Genomic DNA, 20,995 nt, shown 5'->3' with positions numbered 1-20,995 from the left:
GTTTCAACCTGTCATTAACAAGCAGAAATTTAAAGATTGTCAGTTGCATTATCAACATTTCTGTTGACTGTTTCACAAAGTAAACAAAAAAGCTACAATTTGTGAATCATGCTATTAGAATATATTACAGGGATTTTATTAGGTCTGCAAAGATCTTTCATTTTAAAGAACATGGCTTTGATTAACTATCTGATGTAGGCCAGAATTGTGCAAAAATCCAAGGCATTGTTTGTTGGCATGAGTACTTCCTAATAAGGTCCAGCATTTGTGTGACTATAAGGGCCTGGCATTAAATGTGCAGTGTGCCTGTGAGTTAATGTGGATGTATGTTAAAAAGAGGGGAAACACACATCTGGATTAAACCTCCTCATCCTACACAGTGTACTGGCACTGATCATTAAAAATATTACCTATTATTGCAGTCTGTACTCTAGCTATTTGTGTTCCAGGGTTTTGCTAACATCAGCTTTTAGTCCCATGGTAGGTAATGTAAATTTACTCCTCTTATCTTCATGTAAAAATGAGCAGCAACCTATTGTTTCATTGTATATATTGAAAGGGCCTGATTATCAGTTATCCCATTCCTGTGCTTGGGATAGAAACAGAGGTAAAGGTGGCTTTACATAAGAGTGGTCGTATGCAATCGGACCACTTGTCCACATTGTCCATTATCCGCTCACCTGACAGTGCCTGGTTCCAGATGCTGCACTAGAAGTGAACAGTGCAGAGCATTTGACAGTGATCACACCCTGTATGGCCAGTTTCAACTTTTGTCAGTTGGCGATTTAGGGACACCCAGAGCATGGGATTATGTCCAGGATTGTCTTGGCTAATTTATGTATTCTCTGTTGTCTAATTAGTTTTGAACCCATTTATACTTTTGATTTTCACATCAGATGGTAACAATTTCCACATCTCATGTATTATATGAAGTACTCGTTTGGTTTGTTTGAAACCTACTGCCTGTTAAATTCATTTTCTGTGATGGGCTAGCCCCAGTGTCAGTTGTAAGTGAGAGTAACCTCAGGGTTTCTCTAGTTTAGACTCTCTTCCTGTGGACCTTGAAAGGAGAAAGTAGCCATGGTGTAGTGCACTCTTTGGCTGCACTGCCTCCATTTCTGTATTATATACATAACACGGCCCCTTTATCTGGATGGTTAACAGAGTGAACATAAAGCCCTTACACCAGTTGTACACTTGCTGAGATGATATTTTTCAAAAGTAATTTCTGCCTCATTCAACACGTTTACATTGCCAGATTTGAATAAAAAAAGCCATAAGTGAAACTTACAATCAGGCCATGCTGAATTTACTGGTAGGTTGCATTTGTAGTTGCTCAAATCAATATGTCCGTTTCAAACTATCTTACATTTAATTATTTCATTAAATGTGCTTGTGAATGAATTATACTAGTAGGTATTTTTCCCCTTTTTTTTAACTGTAGGAAGGGTTTCTTCTGGGAGAGGTAAGACAAGAGGAGACATTTAGCATCAGTGATTCACAAATCAGCAACACAGAATTTCTGCAAGTCATCGGTAAGTTGTCCTTAGTTTTGAGAAATTCTAGAAGAGATTCCTAGTTAGTTCGTACTTCTATAAATAAGTGTCTTTTTTCTTTTTAAAGGTAAAAACTTTTAAAAAGTTTTCTTCTTTTTAAAATACATATTTTTGCTATTCTTCTGTAAAGGTAAGGCAAGATTTTACAACCTCCCAAGAACTGTTATCAAAACATTCGTATTTACTACCGTGTGTATACATGGCTGAACAAGGAGGAAAGGGAATAGTCCTTTTGCTGGATGAATTTTTAATGTGCCTCTCTGTTAAGTAAATGTAACTCTTTGCCATTTAGTAAGTCTCACAAACAACTTGAATTTTGTAACATGAAATAATTTAGGCCCTAATTTTTAAACTGATTCCACCCTCACACTTCAAATTTGATTTTTCACTCTCTTGTGTGTCTTCATTAACTTCTGTTTCTTTTGTGGGACACTAAAATACCTTTTTCTTGCTAAATAGCTGGAAACTCAGCCATCAATACTAAAGCCACCCCATCTTCTAGGTTTTGTTTGTTTTTTACATAAAATGCTGTTACAGAGGCATGGTGAAATTCATAATCATATATGCTAATTCCTCTCCTGTGTTACTAGTAACACGTTAAAATTGTGTTTTAAGCAACTGATTGTTCAAGGTTACTGTTTATAATTCTATAGATAACAAAAAATGACCAGTGACTTTAATGCCCGTAAATATTACAGAAGAACATTTAGAATTCGTTTCATCCCTTAATCCAAAACAATCTTGGACCTTTATCTTACTAACATTTACACATTATCAATTCTGTAAGCAGCCCTGTTGATTTTAAAGGTCTAATCATGGCAGTGAGGTTGAAGATGCACTTAAATATGCATGGGTTCGAGATCTTGCTTATTGAACTGTAGGGTAATGCCACAAAGCTTGTTTATTTTTGCTTTCTGTGAGAAAATAAGAGGATTCTTTTGGCGATTTTAAATATTGTGTCTTTGCCACTAAGTTATTGTTGGCTGTTGTTGAGATAATGATTAATGATTAAAGGTCAGTAATTGGAGTGGTCATTTGGTTCTTTAAGAATTGTCCAGGAGGTGCTCCTTCTAAATAGATATGTGTATAAATCAAAATAAAAATGCATTACAGTATGTCTGTTTTAAGATTTTCATGTTTTTAAAGCCACAATCCTCAATCCTGCAATCAGATCTGTGTGTCAACAGACCTCCGCTGACTTTACCAGCATTCTGTGGAGGTGTAAGGTGTTGGCCAACATAGTTGATTATGGGGCAGGACCTCTATTTTTGTCCATATTTCAATTGATATACATAATGCCAAGAACAATGACACATCACAAAGTGTATGAAGTGGGCAAGAGTGGTAGCTGAAAATTGTTGATTTTCTTTTTAATGTGTATTTGCTCTGACAAATTTAAAGCCTTATACAAACTCAGTTACTGATCTTAGTCACTGATAAGAATGGAGCATGTTAATAAATTTTATGTAACTTTATTTGCAGCACTATCTGTGCACAATACCTAGTTGGGTGTTGTGGATTTCTTTTTTCTGTCAGTTACGCATTTCTACAGTGCGCTGTTCGCAAACAAGGTAATTTGTATTTTAGAAAAGAAGTAAGGGGATTGGCTCTATCAAAAGAGCTCTTTTGAATATTATAATAGTTCAAAATGGAGGATTTGTGAATTCCTGTTGAAGAAGTCACATTCACTTAAAACTTGGTAATAAATCCTGAAAGTAGTGTACCGGAACTGAGACTTGAAGCAATGTTATGCAGTACTTTTATCATTCTCATTTATCAGTTGTCCTTGGTTTCTGCCTCTGCTCCATGGTACACTTTTTTAAAGTCGGGGACCATTGACGCACAGACTGATGAGCCAGGGGACACACAAGTACGAAGCCAAAAAAAAAATAATTCTCACTGTGGTCCCTGACTGTAGGGAGGCCAGGGCTATGGGGTTTGGGCAGGAGGGAGGATGCAGAAGCAGGCTGGGAATTGGGGCATCTGGATGGAAGGGAAGGGGCTGGAGATGGAGCAGTTTGGGCTGGAGTGGGGTGCAGGAGCAGACTGAATGTGGCGGGCATCTGGGCAGGATTGAGTACAGGTGCAGGCTGTGGGTGGGGGATCTGGGATGGAGGGAGGTATAGAGTGTGGGTCTGATTGGGAGGGGGTGTAGGAGAGGGCTGAGGTGTGGGGTCTGGGTGAGAAGAAGGGTGCAGGAAGGTTTGGAGTACAGAGGCTGGGAACTAGGGGACAGGAGAAGGGTGAGGGTGGAGTGTCTGGGTATGGGGGCAGAAGTGGCCAAGGAGCATGGGGTCTGGTCAGTGGGGGTGTCCTCTAATCCCAGGCACATATGGCTGTATGTTCCCTCCCTTTGCTCCCAGGCATCACCCTCCACTGCTCTGATTGGCCAGACTTCTAGCCAATCAGAGCAGTGGGATGCAGTGGGTAGCTCCCTTGCCTGTCCCCATCCATCCCATTTCCTTCTCACACACTCCCCCACCCTCCCTCCTACAGAGCCCACTATCTGCATCCAGCCCTGGCTTGTTTGATCCAGCCTGTGAGGCTCAGGTCTCTGCACTGCCAACCCTGCTGCATCCTGGATGCTGTTGAGGGGAGCCTCAAGCCTTGGGATGTAGATCCAGACAAGCCACTGTCCAGATTTGGATGGCGGACCAGGGGTTCCCCACTCCTACCATAGAGGTATAGTGATACCCCAAGGATATACAGCTAGTCACTGTATGGAACTGTAACTAGAGTTTAAGAATTCCTGGTTTCCCCTTATGTTCTATCCAGTAGACCACTCTGGTTCAGGTTTTTAAAGAGAGCGCTCAGTCTGGTCTAGATATTACAGTGTTGCTGAACAAAACACATACGTATGTTCCCAATAATTGCAGCAGGTATACTATTTGAGGTAATTTACATTGTATGCTGAAATTATATTACTTCCTGGCTTTGTTTAGCAGGTCATTTCCATGAGATTCAAGAATGTCGGGCTGTAAATCTGGAGCTGGCATTAAATTTGTCTTTGGTTTGCAGTTAAATAAAAATGTAACTTTCACAGCTGCATCCCTGTTGCAGCCAAAAAACAAGTTGAAATCTCTGGCAGCACAAACATACATTAAAATGCTGAGACTTGTTTTGGCAGTGTCTGAAAATAGTGAGAAGTTAATGGGTAAAGTCTGTTCCTGGAGATCGTAGTTTGATGGATTGAGCTGAAATTGCAGTTAGAGTGGACTTTGTGGCTTTCAGAGCAGCAGGTGATGAGGTACTTCAGGGAAGAAGGTAAAATTAAAATTACAGCCAAGTGTTCACTTTGGGGGAGTTCAGAGTACTATTTCTGCTGAAATGCTGCTGGATCTAGGGAAAGAATAAGGAAATTAAGAGTACTTAAGACAGAACTGCCTAAAGGCATTGCTAGAAAAAAATGCAAATAAAAGATAAACAGTAGTTGATTAAAAAGCCATAACTAGAAGAATACTCGGTAGAAGTACCTAAAACACATAAATAAATTTTGAGGTGCATTGAAAAAATGGATAATAGTACTTTATGGCAGGGCTTCCCAAACTAATTTGGCCAGGGAGCAATTTTGGTCTTGAAATATATTGGCGGAGCACATACATGCTGGTCATGTGTGCGTGTAAGCTTTTGTACTGAAAAATTGTCTCACATACTGCTCAAAACTTGATTTAAGAGTTAGATTTTTTTTAGATGTCTTTTATTTTACAAAGAACAAAAAATAACCAGAGAAAATAATCTTGATGAACAACTAGTGTTCTTCTGCTAGGACAGTTAGCAACCCTATAGATAACTATGCAAATTAAGTACAAACCCAAAATAAAACATCAATATAACCGCCAAAAGAAGGGTGGTTAGTGTTTTTCTTCTATGCAAAAATAGAAAAGACAATAGTGTTCCAAAAAAGAACGGTCTTTCCTTAAAGCTTATAAACATTTTTTATGAAAAAGAAATTCAAAACAAATTAGGTATAGAAAAATATTTTTAAATTTTGTATTTTTATGGATTGGTTATTTTTAGAGAAAACTACTGGAAAGTAAAAAGTAGTTTTTGACAATTTTTTTTTGTAATGGAAAGTGTGTTCTTGCATCTTTCATCACAAATCCACTTAGTATTAGGAACGATGCCGGAGAGTTGGATCCTCATGTCAGGTGTAGCATCACATGATTTCTCTGAACATGACTTGTGCTGAAACAATTCAATTTGACCAATTGTTTTGGCATGAGTGGCATAACTATACTATTATGAATATATTATAAATATTAATATACCCACAATCTAAATACAATGGAAAAACCTTTAATATTGGCACGATTTCATTTTTAGAAGGAAAAATATTGCTAGCATCAAAATTTTTTTACAGAACACCCATTCACATCATGCGAAACACCAGTGTTCCATGGAACACAGTTTGGGAAATACTACTTTATGGGATTTTTAAATATTTTTCATAATCTTTATCCACAGTACAGATCTTTTATAACCTTTGCTGCTTAAATACGGATTGTAGGTAATATTTGTTACTAATTCTTAAAATCAAATGAAAAAATAATGCATTGATTTTGTGTTTAGTTGTAATCACATGGGCTTAAGTGACAGAAAAGTAGTCATGCTAGAGGGGTGACTTCTTTTAGGTCATTAATCTGTATTTCCCTTCCTTTAGTTTGCTTAATTTGTCACATGTAACTGTTTGCTTCCGACACGTTTTGCTGTCTGTCATCATTCCATTAATGAACGACTGTAAGCAGATTACTCCAGGAAGGTACATCTAAAAGAAAATGAATTTAAAAAATCAGCAATATGTTAAAGAGGTCCTTAGCACCATAAGGCTGTTCTAAAATGTGGTTCATGATAGGCTCGCTTACATGCTTACTAGGTTCATTATGCTCAGTATAATGCATTCTTAGAAAGGAAGGTGCAGTTCTTAGTGTTGTCAGTCTGCAGGCAACTTCTGACAACAATATATAGCCTATGATACAGAAGTAATTATTTGTTCACTACTAGAGAAATAGCAGAAATTGTGCAACATTCACAACCATCATTTTCCGAGTCTTGAGCTGCTGGGACAGACAGTTTCTTTTTTTTATTGCAGAAATCCATGATCATGAGCCTTGTTCAAAACTCTTTAGGTAAGCTACTTCTTTTGTTTGTTGTTTGTACAGAGTCCGCTGTTGGGTGAATCTGGCACATAAAGATACAGTAAACTCTTTAATATATGGCAGCCCTGGTACCCAGAAGTTGCTGAATAGCCAAATATTCTGGATAATAGGGAGAGATACCTACCAGTGCATAACACTGAAGAAAAACAAGATTAGATATTAAGAAACAAAAATGTGTGCATTGTACTTTATTTACCAACCATAGCAGTATTGTACACTGTAAATTTAAACTGTATTTGCTGTATTTATTTGTATTTACTTTCACTATGGTATACTTATGGAAAATATAACTAAAATCTACTTATGGTTAAAATGCCAAACGAATATGAAAAAGTTTACTGTAGATAGCGCATTGAAATATATTAGCATTTCAAAGGTATATTTGCAAAGGTCTATTTGCAACTGCTCTTTATGTGATTGTACTACAGTAATATGGGTAAATAGCATCAATTGTGATGCACAAAGCATCCTAAAGCTTTACTAACATCATTTTAATGTAGAATATTAGTTTAGAAAGTACCTATCAGCAAATATGTATAGATCCCGTGGCCCAGATTCTTTGCTATGTTGAATCTTCACTTTATGTATTAGAGAGTGGTAGCAGTAAGGGAACCAGTCATAGCTCTCTGATAGCTGAGTTGGAGCTGCACCCCAGTGTAGGTTGAGGAATCACTGGGACTCCTTTAACCTATGCCAGTTGTCCTCAAGAGACCAGAGGAATCGATATGCAGCATACTCTGGTCACCCTCACCTCAGAAGACCCATATCCCAGGGCCAGGGGTGGTACGGTAGCCAAGACTGACTTTGCATCAGCCAATTATTCTTCCCTGCCAGGGGAATTTTCAGTTGGCTAGATCATGCTGCTGTCTTATCCCCTCCATGTTGCCAAATTGTAAAAGGGAATCTTAACTCAATATATCTTAATTTAAAATACACAGACAATGTTAAATTTAATTTTCTTGGGTAGACTGCAGTTACTAAGCGAAGATGACTTCTAAATTGCTATCTATAGTGTGTGGTAAGAAAATGCATTTTTAGAAATAATTCTGATTATGCTACACCCATTTGTCTTTATTTGGACATTGCCAAAGGCTTACTCAGGAATGGGCCTCTGCTTTCAGTAATACTTATATCAAAAAAGAGGTGCTGCGGTCTGATTGCTGTTTGATAATTACAAAAGGGAGTAGCCTCATCCCTGTAATTTATGTGCAAGTCTCTCCATGCCTCAGGCTATGCCCTAGTATCTGACTGATCTTTTTCTGATGACCATGCATTGGTTACTAGTTCTGCTTTATCTAGTACACAGCAAAGCTATAATCAAGTTTTTACTACCAGCTTCCCAGTTCGGGCAGTTTGCTAGTAGTTGAGTCAGAGAGGAACAGGGACCTGTATATTTTAACAGTGTGACTTCTTTACAAAAACATTCAGCTGCTTTTGAGCTCCAAGAAAGTCTCATGTACAGACACATCCTTTAGGGGAGGATTTATTAAAGGTGATACTCAATATATCCTAATAAAGAGAAGAGGATAGAAGTTGGTACAATGCAGGTAGGAACTAAAGAGGAACAGTCAAATGCAAGAGTCCCATTCGGTTACATAACATGATGGTAGACGGCTAAATGCTGACAGATTTAGTGTTCGTATACGAATGCAAGAAGTCTAAATACTAACATGGGTGAACTTGAGTGTCTGGTGTTGTATTGAATGGGGATGTTGATATAATAGGCATCACAGAAACTCTGTAGGAATGAGGATGATAAATGGAACCTGGTATATACCAGGGTACTAAATATGTAGGAATAACAGAAGGGATTGCGTTGGTGTAGGAGTGGTGTATGTGGAAGGAAGCATAGACTCAAATATAATAAAAATATTAAATGATTCAAACAGTGCCATAGAATCTTTTTGTATAGAAATGTCATGCTTCAATAATCAGAGTATACTGCTGCTGCTTAAACCCTTGTAATCCAAGTGTCATCTGCAAGTCTCCTCCACTTTGCTCTGTCTTGGAACAAAACTTCTACCTGACCCCAGGAATACCCCAGTTGTTGTTCTTCATGCTCAGGAGGTCTTCTCCACACTGTCCGAGTCTTCCTCTCTTGCCTTAATTGTGGGTTCCATTTGAGGACTTGATGGACTATGCTGGATGATGGTTTTCTGAGTGTGGCGTAGCCATCCCCACTGTCTTTTCTTGATTTGAACGTCAAGTGGTTCTTGTCCTACTCTGTTGCAAAGGTCTTCATTTGTGACAATCTTGCCATTTGATGCAAAAGATGTACCTCAGGCATCTGTTTATGAATGTCTGTAGTTTGTCACTTGAAGACTTTTTAGTATGCTCTCACATACATAAAAGAGCAAATAAGAATATAGCAATAGGAGTATACTGCTGCCCACTTGACTGGGATGATGGTGGTGATTCGGAAATGATCAGGGTTATTAGAGAAGCTACAAAAACTGAGGAATTTAAGCTATCTCCATATTGTCTCGGAGCATGTCAATTCAGAATGGGATGCAAAAACAAAATTTCTAGGCACCATTAATGACTGCTTCTCAGAGGAGCTACTTCTGGAACCTGGAAGAGAGGCAGTTTCTTGATTTAGTCCTGAATAGCACACAGGACCTGGTCTAAGATGTTAATATAACTTAGCCACTCAGTAGTAGCAAACGTACTGTAAATAAATTTAACATGGTTGTTCTGGGAAAATACCGAAGACACCCACCATCACCAGTTCTGGCTGGGATGTCTGCTTCACTGCAACTGGGTTCCTGGCCCAGCAGACAGTGTCCTTGTAAGCTGAGTGCTTGCACGGCCACCCAGGAGAGATTCAGGTACTAGCCAGCTAATTAGCAGAGTGCCCACAGCCAGCAGCATGTGTTTCTATTGGTGGTGCACATCTATATGTGCTTGGTGCACATAACAAAATTTATTCCACATATAGATGGAAAAAAGTAGAGGAAACACTGTCAGCAGGACTCCTAGTCCCTGGCTGTCCTGCCACTAGGTTCCTGGATGTAGGGCTCTCTGGTCCAGGAACATCTGTGACCCTACATGGACCATGGATGTTGCCAAGGCAGAGAGTCCTGGTTTTGGGAGGTGCAACCTATAGAATGCCAATTTTTTTAAAGGCTCCAGAGGTAACCCTGGCAATTAGGCCATTAAGCCTAATTTCAGTTTTAGGCAGATTGGTTGAAACTACAGTGAATAACACAATTATCCAAGCTATAGATGAATATGATACATTATAAAAGAGTATCAGAGAAGTAGCCGTGTTATTTTGGAACATAAACTTTTGTGGGCAGACACCTGCTTTGTCAGAATTGTAAAGGAAATCACCAATCTACTAGAATTCTTTGAGAGAGTCAGCAAGCATGGGGACAAGGGTGATTTATTTGACAGCGTACTTAGACTCAAAGTCTTTGACAAGGTGGTGTGCCACCCACCGCCACCAATCCCCACAAAGTTCTTCAGAAAAGTAGGCATTCGTGATTCAAGAGGGAAAGTCATCTCATGGATCTGTAACAGGTTAAAACACACGTAACAAAAGGCAGTAATAAATAGCCAGTTTTCACAATGAAAAGAGGTTAATAGTGAGGTGCCCTAGGATCTGTACAGGAAATAGTGCTGTTCAACAGATTCATAAAAGATCTGGGACAAGAGGGTAAACAGTGATAGCAGATGAAATTCAGTGTTGATAGAAGCAAAATAATGCATATCAGAAAACACAACCCCAGCTGTTCCTACAAAATTATGAGTCTAAATCATCTGTTAACTCTAAATTATCTGATAACTCTCAAGAAAATTATGCTGGAGCCTAGGGTGGTTTTCTGAAAAAGTCCACTCAATGTGCAGTACAAAAAAGCAGTCCTGTAGCTCTTTAAACAATTAACAATTCATGGGACAGAGCTGAAGAAGTGGGTCTGTCCCATGAAAGCTCATCACCTAATAAATTACTTTGTTAGTCTTTAAGGTGCTGCAGGACTGCCTCTGTATATATGTGTGAAGATACACCCTACAGATATGGCTACATCTCTTCAACTATTCAATATGCAGTGATAGTCAAAAAAGCTAAAAAATGTTAGGAACTATTAGGGCAGAAAATAACACACAAAATATCATCATGTCAGTATATATGAATCCATGGTATGCCCACATTTTGAATATTGGCCTCAGTTTTGGTAAACCCATCTTTAAACAGGTATATTAGGATTGAAAAAAGTACAGAGAATTGCTACAACAATGATTTTGGGGCAGGGTTGATAGAACAGCTTCTGTGTGAGGTTAATACAACTTTTTGGCACTGTCTACACTAGCCAAAAACTTCAAAATGGCCATGCAAATGGCCATTTCAAAGTTTACTAATGAAGCGCTGAAATACGTATTCAGCGCCTCATTAGCATGTGGGTGGCTGCGGCTCTTCGAAATTGACGCGGCTCGTCTGGACTGGGCTCCTTTTCGAAAGGCCCCCGGCTACTTCAAAGTCCCCTTATTCCTATGAGCAGATGGGAATAAGGGGACTTCGAAGTAGCTGGGGGCCTTTCGAAAAGGAGCCCCGTCTGGACGAGCCGCGCGCCGGTGAGCTGCGTCAATTTCGAAGGGCTGCAGCTGCCCGCATGCTAATGAGGCGCTGAATATGTATTTCAGCGCTTCGTTAGTAAACTTTGAAATGGCCACTTGCATGGCCATTTCGAAGTTTTTGGCTAGTGTAGACGCTGCCTTTATGTGAGAGAAGCGATGGCTAAGGACAGATATGATAGAAGTCTGTAAAATCATGAATACTGCAGAGAAATTGAATTGTGGTCACCCAGTGAAATTAACAAATTTAAAAGAAACAAAATGAAGTCCTGTCTAACACTCAACATTGTGGAACTCATTGCCAATGCATTCTGTAAATGTCAAAAATATAAATTGAAATGAATTAGATACATTTGAGGATAGGTCAGTTAGTGGCTATTAGCCAGGATAATTAAAGCTGCAATCCCATTCTCTGTGTATCCATCAACTTCTGATGGTTGGATGTTTGGACTGGAAAACAGGGTATGGATCACTCAGTAATTTGTCTTGTTCTGTTCATCCCCTGTGATGCATCTATCACCAGCCACTGTCAGAAGGGATACTGGGCTAGTTGGACCATTGGTCAGACCCAGTATGGTCATTCTTCTGTTATGCTGCTCAACAATCATAGACTCATAGAATACTAGAACTGGAAGGAACCTCAAGAGGTCATTGAATCCAGTCCCCTATACTCCTGGCAGGACCAGGTACCATCAATAGCAGTGCTCAGGATGCAGTGCTCCCCGTTGAACTTCCATGTATGAAAACATATTTTGGCACTCTTCCAAAGCTTCGTGCCTTAAATGTAGTCTGTCACAAGGAAACCTGCAACTGACCCACGCTGTGCTCTTGCAAAAGAACAGCTGTGGCCTTCCTGATACTAAACAGTGTGGGTTTGGTTGCAGTGCATTTCCCAAGTGATGGAGCTGAGCCAAAAATGATGGCTCTAAAAAGGCCGTTTTCCTGTATCAAATCAGTTTGCAAATTAAGTTGTTTGTTTGGTTTTTTTTTTGTTTTTTGGTTTTTTTTACAATTGCTGGGTATTGTGATTTAAAACCACTTGCATTTGAAAACAAAATGCAGTTCCACCTTTGTTTACCAGCCAAGTACTGAGTTCAGGATTTTCTTTTCCCCCGACAAGAATTGAGATCATAGACTTCTAAATTGGAGGGTTTTCCGTGTTAGTGATACCATCTCTTGAAAGAGAACAAAGATTTGGCTGGTAAGTACTTCATTAGGAGGGTGGTGATGCCCTGGAATGAGTTTCCCAGGAGGTGATAGAATCTCCATCCCTAGAGATTGTCCCTGCTTGACAGTGTCCTGGCGGCAGTGATTTAGGGTAGGTCTTGATTTGGTCCTAGGCTGGACTTGACCTCCTTAGCTGTCTTTCAGCCCTTGGATGCTAGGATTCTAAGGGAAGGAGGAATCCATTTTCAAATGTTTTCCCTATGTTTTGAAATATATAAACCATTTGAATTTGGTCTGTCCCACAAAAGCTCATCACCTAATAAATTATTTCGTTAGTCTTTAAAGTGCTACTGGACTGCTTTTTTGTTTTGATAGTATATAGACTAGCACGGCTCTCTCTCTCTGTTACCATTTGAATTCATGTTTTGTTACTGACTTATGCCCTAGTCATGCAAATTTAGTCATGTGCACACACCCTTACACATGCATGGATAACTGTAGATGTTACAGAACTCCACAAGTATAAGGAATCATCCATGTACAGCTGGTTGCAGGACTGCAGCCTGAAGAAATGTTTCCATATTTTTAAGTTGAAATATGAAATTGGTGTCCTTCCTGTCTGGCAGGTGTAGCCTCAGACATCCAAACATAGGGTTTATCCAAAGCCGGTTGGGAAACTTATATAAACAGCTACATATTCCTTTGAGGCAGGGCTGACCTACCACTGCTGGTGCCACATGCAGCCCAGCACTGGTACCACTCACACCCCTCCAGTGAAGGAGTGGCCTCTCCACAGGCAGAAATGACGGAGACAAGGGGCTGCCAGCCCTGCTGGACCAGACATCATTCACTGCAGTGAAGTCTGGTTTGGGAGAGTTGGCAACCATGGAGCAGGACAGGGAAGAGCAGCTTATGTGGAGCAGCAGAGTAGCAGGCAATCTTTAGCTGTGCTGGCAGCTGGAGAAAAATGGTGCTTTAAAGGATAAGCCACAGACTCTCATCAATCACCAGCTGTGCAGCCATGCCCTGTTCCTCCAACATTCTCCAGCCTGTGCTTGTTTGACTCGCTGCTACTTAGCAAGTGTAGGGCTGGGGCATAGCGGTGCAAGGGGGAAGCTGGGGTGTGGGGGCTGTCAGAGCCAGTGCAGAGCCCAGAGGAGGTGACGGGGCTGGAGGCCGCTGTAGCCAATGGAGAGTCAATGGAAGGAAAGGGCAGGGGGGTGAGGATGGGGCCACTAGAGCCAGTGCAGAGCCCATGGAGGGGGAATGCTAGTGGAGCCCTGGTGTTCCAAATTCAGTGATACCCTATCCAGCTGCATGTGCCCCAGGAGAGCCTTGCTTATAGCAAGGATTGCAAAGTAAAGAATTGCCACCTAGCTGTTGGGTGCAAGAGCACTGAAGGTTTTCTTAAATCAGTGCGGGTTGGTCCTCCCATGTCTGGCACCCTTGGGACTTAACTGGTCCTGAAGGAGGGGATTTACTGGATCAGGGGAAGTCCCTTGCTACTGGCCCCAGCCCCTCTATTTCTGGCGTCAGTGCTGGGTGCTGCGGCCCTCTGCTGCCAGCCCCAGCTTCAGCACCACTACTGCCAGCTGTGGGCCTGGCTGCTGAGGGCTCTGGCCGCAGCCCCGATGAGAGCTCTGGCCTGACCCCTGCACCCCCACTGACAGCTTTGGCCTGGGATGGCTCTGCCACTGCAGAGGACTCCTGCCCTGGCTGTGGCCCCTGTGCCCTCAGTGAAGGCTCTGGTGGGGTAGGAGAGAGCTCAGACTCCCAGCTTCAGGGCAGCGGGGAGCTCTGCTCCTGGCCCCCACTACCGTGGGGCATGCATGTCTCCTGCATGGCACCCAGCCCAGTACTCTCTTCTCCTGGAACATCTGTGGTCCTGCTGGACTATGGATGTTGGTGAACAAGAGAATAATGGATTTGAAAGGCACGTTGTTTTTTCATGATTAGCAGCCTCTGTACCTTGTTGCTAAATGGCTGAATTGGATAAATGTAAAGCTGCTGTAATCATTTATTATTCTATGGATAAATCATGAGTCACTAAAGATTAATGGAAGTCATGTTTGTTTACCAAGCTGATGTGTGAATAGGGTGTAAATTGTGTATCTACATTTTTTTCCTGTTTTGGTTTTAAGCTTTTACGACTATGCTGGGAAAGTTAATGAGGAGAGTTTGGACAGAATTCTTAAAGACCGAAGAAAAGTAAGTTTTTTGGGTTTTTTTTTTCTATTCTTTTACTGCTCTGTTTTAACTTTTTGTCCTTGTATAGGATATAGTATCTACAGACAGTAAAAAATGGAACTGAGGCTCATACAAATGAGCATCTGAATGTACTGCATAGAACAAGTGCTTTCTTTTAAATCGGCCAGTTTATCTTGACCCACATCATCTGTGGCAATACCAGGATTGGGCTTAGGCTGTACAAAGGGTATATCAGTCATTCCAATTTACTTTGTCCCATTTGTGAGTCTGCTAATTTCAAGTAGGGGCAAAACTAAAAGTACCAAATTCGGGTTCACATGAGACCTTAATTTCTGAGAACCTGAAATGAAATCTAATAACTAGTGTTAATTTACTGTCACCAACCAATGACTAATATAAACTTGCATAATAATCACTGCACTGTGCAACTTAGGCTGACAGAAAAGAGTGTTTACTTGGAACATACATTTAATCACAGAGCCATTACTGTGAAAATGTTCAGAAAGTTTTGCTTAAAATAACTATAGATTTATTACAGAGGTCTGACAAAAAGCTCTGGTATGTATTTTAAAACTGAAACAAAATAGCCTCACAAAGTAGCTATTATTAATTATTGTGTCCTTATTCAACCATAGTATGTTATCAGTACATTGTTTACCAAAAGAGAGGAAAATCAAACTCTTATCAGTGGTTCCTTTTCCTCACAAATTTAAAATTTGATAGTACAATTAGCAAGTCATTTTTTAAAGATCTTTCCAACAGCTCTGATATCCTAAGGAGCAGAACTGAGTTTCAAATTGAGGACAAGCAAGGGTAGTCAGTGTTTTTTTTGTCAAGATCCAGGTTTCTTGATCAAGGTATACTCAAGGTTCAAACACCAGAAAAATGTTTTTTGCACCAGAATAACAATCATAGTAAGTCAATAGAAAGGTTTCCTTGTCAATTCAAAAGCATTTGGCTGTCTGGATTTGTCCCACGGTCTGCCTATTGATTACTTTGTCCTAGAGAGTGTCTTCACTGTAGACTTAATTTCTTTTGAGATAACTTTGCTTGGGAGAGAGCAGCCATTCTGCAAAATAACCACTTTTCATGGCTCTAGTGTCATACTAGCATCAGGCAAGTTTGCAAACCCGAGCTGTAGCTTATATCGCCTTACTAGCCAGTCAACCTGAGGTAAGGGTTTTTGTGTGTGGACATTCCTAGAGTTCAGGCAATACTGAAATTAGAACTCAGATTTAACTCTACAATGAAGATAAAATCTAAGTTATCTGCTCAAACTGAACACTTATTTTGGTACCAGTTCCTGCACTACAAATCTATTTTTAGTTCACTGAAACCTCTTATTTCTTGTCAGTTTATGCCAGTGAAAACAAGTGCCTCACTTAAATGTGTGATGTCTAGTAACGATCACATGGGTCTCTCTCATCTCAGATATTTGATCCTGTAAGCACAGAAATCTAGCATACAGCAGTATGAACATAGTGCGTGGGAGCAAGATGTTTTTGACTGAAAGAGTGAGAGAAGTTTGTCTTTCAGTTCTCTTTCAGGAGATAAAGCAGAAAACAGTTATTAAAACTGCCTGGTATTTTTTTATCTGTGTTAAGCCTATAGCATGTATAAACTGAATTGTTTTCTGCTGAGTTTTATTTTGTTTAAGACAGGTCAATTTCAGACAGTCAGTAAAGATTCATTATCTACAATCTGAAAGTAGAGACTTGGGTGGAAAAGCTTTTAAGTGCCATGTGACTCAGCATTTCAGATTTAAATTGAATGTATTCTTAATGTCATTAAGTTACTAAGACAGCAACAAAATATATAGTTAGTAAATGTCCTAGTAAATGTCAGCTGAATACTAGCTGAGCCTCATCAGAATCTACAGCTGTAGAGATTTTGTTGTAAAAAGTAATATTTCCTTACTGGTTTTCATAGAAAAAACTCAAGTGTTGTGCGTTGACAATTACTGTATGTGATCCACTTTATTCTTTTTAATGTGTTTTCTGTGTAATAATGTGTACACTCTTGATTCTTACTGAGCCAGGTTCTGAGAACAAGCTAACCTTCAGCATTATTCTCCCTTTATTTTCATGTAAACTGGCACAAAAATGATCAAATTAAATACATGCTCATACTTAGTTACTTGGTGTAATCAGTAAATTACTAGATGATGTTATCTTCAGTACATACAAGTATGTCACAATTAGATGCTTAAAGGGATAATTTCAGCACTATACACAGCAAATTAATCCCAAAGCTTCTGTGAATAAACATAAATTGGCAGTTCTGTTCTGTGATGCACGTCTTTGAAAATGACTCATAAGCACAACACAAGTGAATAGTCTGCTGCAGCAGTCCTCAGAATAAAAAAAAACTGCCAGATTTGAAAGGCAAATAGCAGAAAAGAGAAAATGCTCTGAGACATGCCTATAAAAGGTAACCTTCCACTGTAAGTGGGTTCATAGATAATTTACTCTTTCTTGTACAAAAAGGATTGTAACAATAAGGCATTTAAAATTTCAAATGTGGCATTAATAATAGTGTGTGTAAAATGCAAGCAATCTACAGTAATTCAGAATTACATAATTGTGTTAATGAGAATTCTAGAGTTTGTTAGAATTTCTGTATTTTACCTATATTAAGCATACTTTGAGCTGTCAACAGATAAAACTATAAATCTTTGAGTTAATACTTTAACTTTCTTTATAGAACGTTATTGGATGGTACAGATTTAGGAGAAACACTCAGCAACAAATGTCATATAGAGAGCACATCATCCATAAACAGCTGACACACATTCTTGGAGTGCCTGACCTTGTCTTCCTTCTCTTCAGCTTCATCTCAACTGCAAATAACTCAACACATGCTTTAGAGTATGTGCTCTTTAGACCAAACCGAAGGTAAACAGTCTGTGTTACACATCACCTACTACAGTGCGGTTGCAATTATACTCTCTGTTGAAATTTCTAATAGCATTAAGAACTATTTTGAAAAATATCTGTATTGAATGCAATTGTTGACTGATTAAATTCTGGTTTTGACATACACAGTGAAATAGGGTGGCATGGGATCTGGGAATGTGGCTTCCTTTCTGTCCCTAAATAGACTGATTAGTCCACAGCCAACAGTTTAGAGGGTGTGAAAGATAGATCCACCTACTGGTCAATTTTGGTTTTGCATTAATGTGCTTAAAACCAAAAACCAATCATATTTAAATCTGGCAAACTTTTTAGTCACAATATGGTTGACTTAGATATTTATATCAGCTTAAACTTTAAAGAAGTTGAGATAAGCAAACAGTCATCTTACTTGGAGAGAAACTATCCACTTTGGGGAGGAAAGTGAAGGCTTACCAAAACTTGAAAAAAAAAATCTTTGGAAGAATAATAACAACTACTTGTTAAACTTTCTCTACAGGTATAATCAAAGGGTATCGCTTACAATTCCCAATCTAGGCAATACTAGTCAGCAAGAATACAAAGTTTCTTCAGTGCCAAATACTTCTCAGAATTATGCCAAAGTTATTAAAGAACATGGGTAAGTGTTTTTTTTTTAAATTTAAGTATACCACCAAAGTTTGATTTTTTTGCCTCCAAAATAGTAACATGAATATGGATTTCAGCAAGAAACAGAGCCAAGTATTGAAGCTCTTAATAATCTGATGCCATTGTGTATATGCACTGTTTTCTAAACATCGTAGCATATTTTTTTAAATGAACTGATCTGAATTCTGTTGGTTTACAGCAATATCAGCCATAGATTAATTGTAGCATAATCCTGCAAGCCTTCCCTGTGCAGAATTCCCACCGCTTGCAAGGATGTTCTATGTGTAGGGTGGATTAACAGGCTTTGACATGTGGTTTGGGAATGTCTATTTTCTTAGTCATTTAAGTAAAATGCAAAAACATTGCAATGTAACTTTTAAAAATATTTTGGATCTTAAAAAGAGGTGTTTTTCCAGTTATGGCATTAAAGCTTGTAGAGACATTTAAAAAAAAAAAAAGAGTCTAATATTGTTAGTGTCATACTCAAGTTTTGCTGCCTCTCTTAGAATGAGCCTCCACAGCTCATACATTGTTGCCTGAATACTGGTTCCTTGGGATAGAAATGATTTAGCAATATGAGAAGTTTAATTTGTTGTATAAATATAAAAATCAAATCCTAAAAGTTATTTGGAGAAAAGCTGCTCAAAGGAAATTGTGAGATTATCTTTTCTAATTATTTCTGCATATTTTTTTTAGTACTGATTTTTTTGATAAAGATGGAGTCATGAAGGACATCAGGGCTATATATCAGGTTTATAATGCACTTCAGGAAAAAGTACAGGTAACTTTTTATTTAATATTGGTCATCTTTTATGTGGCACCTCTGTTTCTGAGCTCTGGTAGCCCAGAATTATAAAGAAACTCAGTCTTATTTTGAATTTAGAGTAGCTTAAGAAAATATGAGAAATGACCTGTATTTCTTTAATAATTAAACATTCATGCTTCTCTTACATCTTTCCCCATCTGATCTGCATTTGCCATTTACTTCTGTGTAGTGTATTGTAAAAGTGGTCAGTCTAAGCATTATTGATGCTAGTTTTGTTGCTTTAAAAAACAAACAAACACAAGACAATACGTGAGGTCTGAGAAAAACATTCTATTTTGTTTTTAACTGCCCAGGTCTTGCAGTTGGATCTTTATGGGTGTATTTTTCCCTATTCCATTCCTCTCCATGCAGAGCCCCACTGAAGTCAGTAGGACACCACACCAGTTCAACGGTCTCTTGTCATGTATAATGGTTTCGGTGCAGTGCTTCAGTCCATTTAAAAAGAAATCTTGCTGTAGTCATAGCTGTAAAATGTGAAAATGGCTTATGGCTGGGCTTTAGAAGTCTTTACTTTCATGCTACCTCCAAGCTATGTATTTGAAATAGATGAACATTTATTCACAAATGTGTTAACTATGGGTTAATGGGATACACTGGTATAAGACCTCCTACTTATTATCATTAAGTAGGGTGTTTGGCAGAAATATGGAAAGATACTGACTTTTCTGGGTAACTGCCTCTAGAATTATGAACCTGCTATCTTTTGGTGTCTGATAGCACTGTTAAATCTGCTTGTGCACATACACCTGCTTGTTCCTTTATCCTATGTCAAGTGCTAAAAGTTTCTTTGATTAACTTTGACACATGTATTTCATAGAGACTATTGCAAACAAGAAACACCAAACATGTATTTAATAGAGAAAGAACAGCAATGACCCACCTACAGCACAGTTGAAAGCATGGCAGAGATGCTGCCTAAACATATAATGATCAGGATCATAAAGTCTGAAAAGTCCAAGGATTTAATATGCCTGCTAATTTCACATCTCTGTTGCTAGCACAGTTTTAGGGTGTGTAGATGTGGCTTTATTTTTGATACTGAGTGCAGAAGAGGTCAGCAGATTGTTGGAGGTTACATTTATACTACAAAATAAAATTGACTTCTAATAAATTCAATTTTTTAACCTTGATCTTATGAACTTGGATTTAATTGTCCACAAACATTCTGGAATGTTGATCTACTGTTTCTCTATGTTGACTTACTGAATTTCCATTGCATTATCCAAGTTTGACTGCATGTGCAATGCATTGTGGGTACCCACAATGCCTTAGCTCTGTTACATTCTTGGGGTTTTGTACCTCTGCATTGTGTGTGTGCGCGGGGGGGAGGGGGAATATTGCCACAGTTGCTTGTGAGTGCTTGATGTCACTGCCCCAGAAAGCAAAGCACTCTCCCAGAATTCAGAGCACCCACTAACTGCATGAAAACAAATGGAAGATCGTGCTGTGTTCTCCGGCGGGAGCATGGATCCTCGAATGCTTCATGTCATTGCACAGACCATTACTGCAACTTCCCTGAATGTCAGGCACTTTTTCTTTCAACTACAGAGGGAGTGGGCTGAAATGATGGTTGAGGGTGGTGATGAAGATTTTGAAGAGGAAATCGCTTGACTGCAGTCCAAGAACTTAGAAATGCATTGCTGACAGTGGAATGGCAGTTTTGGACTCGTGAAACCAGTGCACACTGGTGGGACCACATCATTTTGGAGTCTTGGGACAACCAGCAGTGGGTGCAGAACTTTCACCTGCACAAGTCCACTTTTATGGAACTTTGTGATTTGCTGGCCTCTGCCCTGAAGCTCAGCAACACAAGAATGGTTCAGAAGTGAGTGGCAATTACTCTGTGGAAGTTTGCAGTGCCCAACAGTTACTTGTCAGTGGCAAATCAATTCAGGGTGAGTAGATCTACAATGGTGGTCATGGTGGTACAGGTAGCCAGTGCAATCTGTCAGCGTCTCCTGAGGAAGACTG

At 39.3% G+C, this 20,995-nt stretch overlaps 1 protein-coding gene across 1 annotated transcript in view; it reads left to right on the top strand.

The window, feature by feature from the left end:
• Positions 1-20,995, top strand: part of ABRAXAS2 (abraxas 2, BRISC complex subunit) — a 35,331-nt gene that overhangs the window by 1,195 nt on the left and 13,141 nt on the right. Inside the window, exons 2-7 of the mRNA XM_075000490.1 lie at positions 1,445-1,535; positions 6,646-6,682; positions 14,593-14,659; positions 17,363-17,553; positions 18,071-18,190; positions 18,895-18,979. Of these exons, the coding sequence (XP_074856591.1) occupies positions 1,445-1,535; positions 6,646-6,682; positions 14,593-14,659; positions 17,363-17,553; positions 18,071-18,190; positions 18,895-18,979 (591 nt within the window). The remainder of the gene's footprint in view (positions 1-1,444; positions 1,536-6,645; positions 6,683-14,592; positions 14,660-17,362; positions 17,554-18,070; positions 18,191-18,894; positions 18,980-20,995) is intronic.

Source organism: Carettochelys insculpta, chromosome 7 (assembly GCF_033958435.1).
Source record: "Carettochelys insculpta isolate YL-2023 chromosome 7, ASM3395843v1, whole genome shotgun sequence".
Classification (NCBI taxonomy): domain Eukaryota; kingdom Metazoa; phylum Chordata; order Testudines; family Carettochelyidae; genus Carettochelys; species Carettochelys insculpta.
This window is presented reverse-complemented; position numbering and strand designations above follow the sequence as displayed.